This window comes from Protobothrops mucrosquamatus, unplaced genomic scaffold, assembly GCF_001527695.2.
Source record: "Protobothrops mucrosquamatus isolate PMUCROS unplaced genomic scaffold, P.Mucros_1.0 scaffold897, whole genome shotgun sequence".
Lineage (NCBI taxonomy): Eukaryota > Metazoa > Chordata > Lepidosauria > Squamata > Viperidae > Protobothrops > Protobothrops mucrosquamatus.
The window spans coordinates 48,876-60,666 of record NW_015387149.1 but is presented as its reverse complement, the minus strand read 5'-3'; the positions used below and the strand labels follow the sequence as shown (position 1 = coordinate 60,666).

At 36.1% G+C, this 11,791-nt stretch overlaps 1 protein-coding gene across 1 annotated transcript; it reads right to left on the bottom strand.

Annotated features, from left to right (window-relative positions):
- Positions 1 to 2,336: 2,336 nt before the first annotated feature.
- Positions 2,337 to 7,422, bottom strand: ATP4B (ATPase H+/K+ transporting subunit beta). Its single transcript, XM_015819329.1, has 7 exons — positions 7,311 to 7,422; positions 5,879 to 6,007; positions 5,007 to 5,120; positions 3,566 to 3,765; positions 3,125 to 3,181; positions 2,587 to 2,673; positions 2,337 to 2,498 (listed from the first exon to the last, which is right to left on the bottom strand). Exons 1-7 carry the CDS (start codon positions 7,420 to 7,422, stop codon positions 2,337 to 2,339), a joined length of 861 nt encoding a protein of 286 aa, XP_015674815.1.
- Positions 7,423 to 11,791: the final 4,369 nt, after the last annotated feature.

Sequence of the window (11,791 nt, the reverse complement as noted above, 5' to 3'; positions counted from 1 at the left end):
AAACACGCGTGGGCATTTTTAACAAATATTTTGTTTCTCTAATCAAGATTATTTTCACCTTCTGCTTTGTTGTGTTTGACTTATCATCTGGTTCTTCAGTATGGAAAAGAGTCTCAGAGCTCTTTTAAAGGGTAAGTAGGGAGATATATCTATATCTATATGATGAGAGACAACAGCATGCACTGATGATTGCTAAGTTCTTGGGACACTGCATTCACCCCACAAATATGTACGTGATTAAATGTGTATGCCTAGTAATATCTGTCATTATATGACCAGTCATAAAATACACTTTTATACAAATAAAACTGATAAGATTGTTCCAGAATACGTCTTTCAGTTTCCCAGTTCTCCATCTTAATTTACCTCCTGTCCCCCCCCCCCCCCTTATCTCACATAAGAGGCACGGTTCTAAACAAATACTGGCCTACAGCTCTCTGTTTTAACAGTCCCTCTTTGTATATACTTTATTTCTTGAGAATAAATATTCAGTTTGCCATTACATTTTTAAATTAAAAGAGCTTTATTCTTTATTTTTAATACTGAAGCCTGCTAGCTACCAAGGAAGGTGTCTATGGGCGCATTGATACAATCAATGTTGGGGATTCAGAATTGAATAACACAAAATGATGTGAGACTTTATATATTCTATCAGTATAAAATACTTCATTTTATGTATCAAATGGTAGCTATTCTAAGTACTGTATGTCACATCAGATAAGTTTCTTATTTTGGGATTTGTTCAAGAAGTAGATATTTACACATTCAAAAAATTTGAAATCCTTACGTACAGCAGGAATTGAACCGCTAATGATATATAGAACTACAAATTTTATAGAATCACAAACTTTTCTCCCCATTGTACCATTTTCAGTTATTCTTACCACTGTGAGCCTTAGAAGATTCTCAAGTTCATTATTAAGCTATGCAAAGAACTGATTCCCCTACATGCATGAACATGCTTTCCATTTGCATATGAAATTTTACTGATATTTGAGTGCCTCTCCAGAGTAGGAAACATTTTACTAAGCTAGTAATTTAAAAGCATGTTAAATGCAAATATCAATAGCTCTAAATGCCTTTTTACATTTTACTGTTATATATTGATATAGTAGATTGGTATATATCCCCATGGTGTAGAAGCAAAAAGCAGATGCATCAACAGAATGTTTGATGGACATCTTCATTACAGATAGCAGAATGTCACAGATGGTTGCAACGTTCTGGTCTTTCCCTTATGGACCAATTCTGGTGGTACCCCATTCCCTCTCCTCATCTTTAATTCATTTCAATAACTTCTTTTTAATACCCATAAACACTGCTTCCACTTTACCTACCTATCATCATCATGCAGGTGATGAATTTGTTGGAAGATTCATTATGAAGATGACCTGGCTCAATACATGTACTTTATATTTACAGATAAGTGCATATGTTTCTATGTGTAAGGTAGGTTTCAATTATTAAAATGCCTTCATATTAAGATAATTTAGGTGCTTTAAAGTAACTTGTCCAACACAATTGCATCAAGCCCACTTTAAAATATGCTAAGTCATTCAATTTAAAATACGTTTCCACTGAAGCCTCTGTCAAGCAAATCAGTAATTTCTGAAATAACAGTGATACAATTAAACAACAGTAAAAAACAATACATAAGATAGTTTTAGATCAGGGTATGTAACATTTTCAGATTTAGGGTTTTTGTTTATTATGTTGTTGCTGGCACTACAGCACTGAAGCATTGTGGATTTTCTTCCAATGTATCCTAATACTGTCAAGTGAATTAGTTAGCTTTGCTTTACAATCAATAAGATTATCATTCCCAGGTTCAGTTTACTGCCATTGTTTTGGAGTTTCTAGGTTCACAAAAAAAGGTTCAGGAGCTATATTTAATTCAGCAGCTTTTGTTTATATGTTTCTTTCATACACTAGTTCTTACTTTTTTCTTGAAATATGTTGAGATGCAAAGCAGTGTTTTTCTTCCTGCCCAATTTATCATATGAATTATTCCAGAAATAATTTATTATGTTTAATATTTTTCAATATATAAATAGTTGTGTATTACATAATTTTACACACATTGAGTGGAATCATCTCCCATTGCCAAATATGCAGTAAACCAGGAATATGTTTGGTATTCTCAGGGATGTGGAAAAATCCAATAAACATTTCTAATAAAGCATACTAGATAATGAAAAGAAACTTTATACAATTGATTGTTAAAGTTGTGAGTAGTTTTGCTATAAACTGTACACTTACTGAAATTGAGATCATACAAATAATCATACAAAACTACATAATACATAAATTCTTTGTGCAGTTTTTATAAACCTTGATTAATTTTGTATCCGAATTTTGAATTCTACTTTTCCTTCATATGGATCATGTGGATTATCTGAAGTAATTCCAGTGCCGATAACTCTGCATACTATGTGTACTTCTTTGTTTAAAGAAATGTTGAGAAGTTTCACTGCTACCAATGGATTAGTATAGCTAGGCTGAGATGGAAATACATATGACAAATGTTAATAAATATATGCAGCAAACCTATCCATAACAAAACAGGTTGAAGGGAAAAAAGCATACCTGTGCCTTGAGTCCATAGTAAGGGAAGTAGTGAAGGCTAAAAGTTCCATTTGCAGGATAATATGCTACTTCAAGTGGGCTGTCATCCTTCAGTTGATCATAAATAAGGTAAGTATTAGTGCTAGTATGAGATAACTTTGAGACTCAGTGTATATTATCTTACAGTATGTAAATGCATCATATAGCAGTATAGCCATATTTTCTATTGTGTGTGAGTTTAATTGGTCTTATTTGGAAGTTTCATTATTTAAAAGGGAATATGTCTAATAGTGTATCAGTGAAATGTCATCTGCATAATACATGTCATCGTACAATTTCTGCAAACCTCAGGAGGCAAGATTTGTTTCACTTGCCAATTTAAGTATGTGGTTAATAATTGAGATTGCATTTATTTTAATAATTTTGTGGAGGCATATGAAAGGTTTTGAAATAACCATTGAAACATCCTTGAGAGGAAAGCAGATGATTAATAACTAAGAAGCAAAGGTGAAAAGTGTGGGCTGCCTGAGATCTGAAGAACCTTGTAATACATACTTACTAGAGTTGTGCAGTTCACTTTTGGTGCAGTCCCGTTGCCAGGGAGAAAATTGATAATCTGTAATACAATTTCCTTGTTAAAAGTTTTGCAATTTAAGGTTAATAAATCAAGTGTAGGCATTAAGCAGCTGTAGAAATTCAATGTTTATGTCCACCAAACTGAAGATTTTCCCATCCTTTTGTGACTGCCGCAACTGATCTCAGTACTTTGCTTTTTCTATGTATTTGACTCCAAAATTTGTTTTTCTGTCTTGGGTGTCGTGAGAATTATTAAAATTGGGCATATTCAAGCTTCCCTCATTTGTAGGTTCATGTTGTAACAATATTTTTATAATCCTTTGCAGAACACAGTACAGAAAGTAATAAAATACCTGTCAGCAAAATTTCCTTTAACTATTAGTTGGTTTTAAACTATGTTTTTCACATCTGGTATTATACTTACTCTGTTCATCTTTATTATTAAGCATGGACTTCCTTCAGGAAAACCAAAAGTGGAATCCGTCAAACCAGAGCAGTTTTCAAGCATATCTTTTGTAAATTTGCAAGAATATTTTTCATTATTTGGAGCATCAAATGTCTTTTGGTAGTAATAATTTTCCTGACTACAGTTTTTGTGGCATTCTTGCATAGTTTCATTGTATGCTAAAGTGAGAAAGTAGAAGAAAAATAAACATTTTCTATTGCAGATAAATATAAATAATAAATAGTTTATATAATAAATTCAAAAAGTACTTGTTCTTGCCTTTTACCAAATTCTAAGCTTCTGTAACTTGGTTATTTCAGTTGTTATATGCAACAATGGCCTAATTACGTTTTGCCAGATGGGAAAGGTAAGTCAGTTTGGAAACAGCTGCCAAGTATTTCTTGGATCCCAACTAAATCGGAGTGGCCAGGATCATATGTAATGCTGAGCAAGCCATAATAATCTGGTTTGTACAGTGCTAAGCCATAATCATTTGTTTCTCATATCACTCCTAGCCAAAATGAAATGTCTCAAATAAGTTCAAAGCCATTGTATATTGGAGATGAACTCTGTCTTATGATAAGCATCTTCCTTGCAGTAAATTTGATGTGATAAGCCACTTTTGTTTTGAAAATGCTGGTTAACAGCTTTCCAAACTCTGTGCTCTCAAGGATGTCCTGCCTAGCATGGTAATCATAATTATAATATTTCAAGATAGAATGTTACACTAATATACATTTATTTGTTTGTTTATTATTGTTGAATTGTATATTTTTATTCTACTGGTAGCTTTGTATTTTGTGAACTATTGTGAAATTTTTGGAATATTTATGAGTTCAACACAAATACAAAACTTTAGAGTAATCATCTGTTTAGGACAAATAAAAGGAAGAGAAGTGTGAATTTTTCAATGGTACTTAGAACCAACTGTAAAAAAATTAGTGTTTTTCCTCCACCATGCACTTTGATAAAGAAATCTGCGTAGGCAGAAATCAATATTTAAAATTGTATGAGCACTCATGCTCATTATGATTCATGTTTTCCTCTGGAAATGACATAGAACAATGTGCATAGAACTTGTACTGAAGTTGCAACGCAGAGTTGACATTGACATTTCAATTACAGATAATATACGATCATATATTTTAGTAAAATGCAAGCGGAACATTGAAATTGTTTACCCTTTTTGTAGTCAAATTGTTTTCTCTACTAAAGTGCCTTATATTGTCCTGTTCCTGTTTTTTTTTTTAGTAAGAATCTTTGATAAAGGTTTTTGCATCAAATACTTTGTTAATTGGAACGCAACCTATCCTGTATTTTATTTTCAAGTTTCTGTTTTCCTTTTCTTTGTAACCTTCAGTTTTTCAATAGAACTTCTACAGTTTCCTACATTATTTGCATACCACTGTTCCGCCTTTACCTGAAAGAAATTTCTGAAGTGTCAGAACATAACCATCCCAGGAAGACTGCTGAGAAATGTTATAATAAATTTCCAATCCTTTTTCTCCATATACATCTGGTCGTAATGTCACTCCTTTAACGATAAATCAAAAATAGAAGAACAAAAATACAAAAACTACTGTTTGCTTATCAAGTCTTTTTCATCAAATCTAGCATGAAGTAAAATTTAAAAGCAAAATATATTTTAGCAATGTAGTCTTTAGCTGTCCAGAAATCTATAATCTCAAATTACATATATTTTGTCATGAACCTACTACTGTTTTTTTTCCTTTGAGCAAAGTAGTCTTAAGGAATGTAAGGTTTAAAGTTTAGTTAATAAAATGGCCATTGTTTTGTTAATTATACTTTACCCATCACTATATGTGATAACATTAACTTTAATCCATATAAAATTCTGTATTTGCAACTTTTTTAAAGCTATATAACTCAAAGTGGTAGAAAAGCAGCTTTTTGCTTGCTGTTTTTCTTCCTGCATTTAGGCTGTTGGTTTTATTATTCTGTAGTATATGATGTATTTATTCCTGTTATAATCATCCTAGGATAAAAAATAAACTAAATACTTTTGATAAATAGTACTTATACAAGAGGTTTGATGGAATTTTTCCTCTTATATACATTTCTGCTCAGAAGCCAAATTATTTGAGATCGAGGTGGATCTATAGTGCATCGATCCATCAGATTTTAATCAGTTGATAATACTTCGAAGAGCAATTTTGAATTTCTTTTAGTTCTGTTTCATAGTGTTCTCTCCCATAAATTTAGATAAGTTTATAAAATAATTTTGGGTTATATGGATTTAATAACAAAATGAGAAGAAATGTAAAAAAATACCTGGTGATTTTAATCGATCTTGATAGTCTGGTGTATAAGGATTAATTGTCTTCATTAAAGAATAGATAGAAAGTGCAAATAGTCCAATGATTACCACATAGAATGCAACATAATAAAGACTAATCCATACTGTAATAAAGAAATAAATACAGATTTTAAAAATAAAAACATGTCCATTAATCTGGATCAATAATTTAATTCAAACAAATTACTGCATTTGTATTATATTGTTCAAAATGCTCTCAGCACTGGAAATTCCTGCAACTAAATGAGAGCTGGAAGGATGTGGATGCTTTGCTTTCTGAGTTTAGGATGACCAAACGGGTGATCAGAACCATGCTGTATAACCGAAAATGCGGAGTTCAGTTCTTTTCAACACCCTTAAGTTTTGAAAATCTCCAAATTAATTCCAAGCTATAGTTGGTTGATCAAGTTTATTAGTTAATCCTTGTTCTGGAAATTAATACATTTTAAAATGTGATGGCTATTGAATTCTAATGGGGGGAAAGAAATTCTACAAGTAACATGAACTAAATTAAAGTTCATCTATACATATTGGTACATTATCAAATAGTTCTCAATAACCTGCTGAGGCTTCTCAAACCAATTAATTGTCTCCTTCAGAAATAATATATTGGTGAATAAAGTGTAAAAAAAGAAATGGGACTAATTGGAAGTCAAATGACAGCTCTAAGCAACTAGAAGCGTGCACAATTTTTTTTTAATACTATGCAAATTATATTTTAGATTAGACCAGCCATTCCAAATTTGAAGTATGCTTAGCTAGCTTTTCCTCACATACACATGCATGCACTCTCCTTGCATTTCTAATACATGTTTCCAAATTAACCAAAGAGAAAAATGTGATGTGTTTCTTTGTATTCTGAGCTCTTTTAGACTAATACTTCATTTTCCTCAGGTCTTATACCAAGCCAGTTGTCTCACCTGCAAGGAAGCAGCTGTCTAGTTTCAGTGGGTTTTTAGGGCCATAAAATGTATTGAGAGTTTTCTCTCCAGAATGAACATAATCTGAGCCTGGGAATTTCTGAGATAAAGACTGAAAGAGGGCAAGCTGGAAATCCAGTAGGACAGAGCTAAGGATACAGTGGGTCCTCGCCTTATCCAAATCTTGGCCCTTGCAACATAATTTCAAAGCATTTATAATCTAAATTAGGTTTAGTCTGAGTGAAGAGGCATCTGGCATCATCCCAAATCTATTGCTATTTATAAGAAATTTATATCAATTGGAATGCTAGCATGGACTCAGAATTATTAATTTTTTAATAATTACTATTGATAAGTAATATTAATAAGTAATATTTGGGTAATTGACTTCAATGTTCTGTAAAGCAGCTTTCAGTACTAATTATTGGTCTTAGAACAAATTCCAAAAGTTCTAAAATCATACTTTAAAAAAAATGTTATTGCATACCCCAGTTAATCAAAGTTCTTCCCATTAACTGTCCTGTGTCTGGATTCCATAAAAAACGCTGGAAATTTTCCATTCTTTGGCTGCAGGTCTTCTTTTCATTCAAAGTTGCCATTTTCCACCTTGAGATCTAGGAGCTGCAGAAACCAAACTTCCACTGGTGCACAATGATTTGGCAACCCTATTTTGGTTTTATACCTTTTTTCTCTGAAGGTCATACAGATTATATCCATCACCAGCAAAAGCTGATAACAGCACATACGTGCCCACAATCACTTTTTTTAAAGTAATTTGATAAGCATTTTTATTGGTTAATCGAAAACTAATAGACATCAAATGTTCTTTTCTCTTGATGTAACTTACTTTTCAGAACTTGTTATACTTCCAACACAATAGGTGTTATCAAAACAGATACAATAGTAACAACTTCCCTTGATAAGCTGCATACATTGTATGTACGTAGTTTTGAGTGTTCCTGTCAACACATTCAAGTGGAGATTTCTCTAGAACATTCCAATTACAATTCATAACTCCTCAGAAGCTGACAAGTTGTATTTGATTTTTAAGTAAAATGACTGAACAACTGATATTCTGCTGATACTGTCTTTTTGAGGCATAGACATGTTAAAGCCTTAAACATGAACATGTCTGAAGAACTGAAAAGTTATATAGCAAGCGAAAACTAGTAAAACCCTAGTATTAAAATCTTATGTTTGCTATACTCAGTAGCATTTAATTTTGATCAGACATACATAGTACTATGCTTAAGATCTTATTTAAAGATCTTATTTTTGATGGGCAATTGAGTATACATGATTGGCAGACATACTGTATCAAAGCTAAAAGTGTTAAAAAAATGTATATTGTTCAAATTCACTGCAAGCCAGCATGATGTGGGTAAAATGCTAGGTTGTATGTGAGAAAATCCAGGTTCTGGTCCTCTGAGGCACAGAGCTGGGTGACCTTGGACCAGGCACTTCCCTTCAGAAAATGTCATTGTCTTAGGATATTCCTTCTGCTCTTACTACAAAGACTATGTAAGGTGAGGATGTCCATTCTTTTGATGACCAAGAAACAACTTTAGTATCTGAGAGATGAGAGCTGGGAATGTATTTTTATAACTTCACCATTTCCCACTTCAAATGGCCTGAAATTATGTAGTCAGCTTTTTGTCATCATGGTCAAAGAGAGCACTCAGGTTTTCTAGAGTGTTTTGCAATCTTGGGGTTGCGAGTTGCCCATCCCTGACTTAAATAGAATGAAAGACAAAACATCTCCAGCACCATTTTATCAGAATGGAAATGATTCGTGATAGCCATTTTTTTTATTCCCCTATTATACTGTGTTATATTTAGGAAAAGTCAAATATTCTGGGTATTTTATTTAAAAGACTTATGTAATCACCCTTATTATGAACCATAATCCTGAGCAGCTCACAAAAAACTAAAAACAAAACATCTTGACAACCATAACAAACCCTGAGATTCCTGGATAAGATAGAGTGTGTTTAGTTCTCTATTTTTATTGAAATTTGACTTTCAGAAGTCTATGCTTTTCACGTCTGTGTGTAATGAGGTATTTTGTATACTATACTGTACTTTAATCCTGTAATTATTATTTCTTCTTGTGATGGTGAAATCATGAAAAATATTTGTGGAATATTCTTATACTGATCCACAAGAAATGTTTGCATATATGTTGATTCATGTTTTTCCATAGTGAAAATAATTTGAAATATGTACATTTATTGTATCTCTTTTACAGATCCTTGGTATTTTCAAATATTACAGCCTATATTCAATATAATTAGTCTCACTAATTCAGTACTGCACATTCAACTTAAGTCCCTAATTTCCTGTGGGTTTTTTGTTTTTTTTTTGGTCTCTTATGTAAGATTATTATATCAGCTGCTTACTTAAGAAATATCTAGCTCTGCATGTACAAGGAAATTTTCATTGGTGCTTGGGAGATGTTTTCCATGTAACATTTCTTTGTTGTACTTTGCACTGTATCTGAACATACTGATTACTTTTCATTTGTTGCCCTTGAGTTTACTAGTGACACAAAGGACAGCCAAACTTTCATGTGAAGGTTACAGGAGAAATTATATGAGAAAGTTTTTAAAAATAGGTAAAATAACTAGTTCCAAATAGCTTGTTCAATATTTGCTTCATTTAACAATGCAGAATTTTAAAAATGGGCATTATTATATGCTTAGAAGTTTCAGGATTTTACCTTACTGTATTGTTAATTTGATTAGATATACCTTTTGTGACAAAAGTGGTTCATACAAATTAAAAGCCATGGCTTATAAAATAACAAATGTCTTGGTTCATGCATTACATAAAATCACAAGCCGTGATTAGTAAATTGCAAATAGCAAGTCTTTTCAGTGATCCATTCCAAATCTCAGTGAAATGTAACAAGTTTTTTAAACCAATTCTTATATAATTTTGCTAAATTATATAAAAATCTAGGAAAAATGAGAAAAATTTCACAAGATTCAGGCAATGATTTGGGAAGTTAGAAAAGGCCCTCCTCTCCATGCAACCTTGCCTAGAAATGGCTGACAGAGTTGTCCAATTGGGTTGCAAATGAGAAGCCTGACTTCAATCCCGAGAAAAAATGGCTAGATCCCAGTAGCATTTATCATTCAAATTTGTTGCATTCTAGGTTCTGGATGGCCAACAGTCTGGAGACTGAGAATATGTTTTCAGCCTAAGATCCATTATTCGCCTTTAATAAGGCGAGTAATGGATCTTATCTAGCACCTCACCACTTAAATTTCTCTTTCATAGATTAGAACAGGGGTCTCCAACCCCCTGTGGACTGGTACCAGGCCGTGGCATGCCAGCAACCGGTCCACCCAAACAAGCAAAGCCCCATCCGTGGGATGCAGGCAGTACACAAAAGCACACACTCTCCGGTCCGTGGAAAATCCTTTCTCCACAGAACCGGTCCTTGGTGCCCAAAAGGTTGAGGACATCTGGGTTAGAACCATCATGATAACTTAAAAGTAAGCCAGACTAAAAGGTTGTTTGCAGATTTCTTTGGCATATGGGTTTGTTGAAGTTGAAGTGGTACGATCAGCTGAGAGGAAAGTTATAGTGCAGTGGTGGCGAACCTATGGCACACGTGCCAGAGGTGTCACGCAGAGCCCTCTCTGGGCATACGCGTCATCGCCCCAGCACAGAGTTCATCATAATAGCTTCCGCCTTCACTTTTCCTGTTTCCATTCTGGCACTCCTTCAGTGGTAGTGAGGTCTGTGCGGCGATGGAGGATGTACGGGGCCTCTGTATTTCGGTGAAGGCGACCAAGCTGGAGCCCATGGAAGTGGAAGAGGACAAGCTATTTCTTCAGACTGAAGCCCCCGCTACCCCCTTGCCTGTGCTGTGGCATCAGCAGAGGAACTAGCCATACCGGTGGGGCACTCACTGAGGGAGCTGCTGCTGGTAATCGAGCTGGAGAAACGGGTGGGGGGGAGCTGCCCATGCAGTTGCCACGAGGTGAAGCTGGTGGGGGAAGGGGGATCAGACCCATGTGCCCCGCTTCCTGGTATCCTGCCGCAGCCATGATGCATTGCCAAAATCGGCCACAGCATCACTGGGGTGACGTGAGAGGCTGCAGCAGGATACCGGGAAGTGGGCATGTGAGTCCGATCCCCCTTTCTCCACCAGCTTCATCTCGTGGCAGTGGCACTGGCAGCTGCCCCCCCAACCCGGCTCCGTTGCAGGCAGCAGCTCCCTCGAATGGCGCTCTACACAGCCGGTCAGTGTATCCATTCTCACTTTTGCTGTTTCCAGTCTCTCCCTGCTTTGGCGGTAGTGGGGCCTGTGGGGCAATGGCGGCTGTACAAGGCCTCCGTATTTCGGTGAAGGTGATGAAGCCGGAACTCGCTGAGGGAGCTGCTGCTGCTAATGGAGCCAGGGAAAAGGGTGGGGATGGAGCTGCCCATGCTGCTGCCACGAGACAAAGCCAGTGGGGGAAGGGGGATTGGACCCATGCACCCTACTTCCTGGTATCCTGCTGCAGCCGTGATGTGGCAGCATTGCTGAAATCAGCTGCAGCACCAGTGGGGTGGGGTGAGAGGCTGCAGCAGAATACTGGGAAGCGGGCGTGTGGGTCTGATCCCCTTTTGCCTCATGGCAGTGGTACTGGCACCTCCCCCACCCCAACCAGCCTGTTTACCAGGCTCCTCCCTGGCAGATGGAGACAGCAAGGAGCTGGGGGTTCACGTGGAACGATGCGGAGCAGCAGCTGTGAGGGGTGTGCGCACCTTCACCCGCCGCCACCCCCACCAGTGTGAGGATGGGTGGCACATCTTCGCTTCCAGAGCTGCTGCCGGCTGGGCCTGGCGATGCAGGGATCACTGCCACCGTCGCCTCCTGCTCAGCCTGCCGTGTAATAAAGCAGGCAGAACTGCAACTGCCCCTCTCTTCAACCAGCCGCCTGCTAACTCGCCGAGGTCCCACTTGGCCGGATG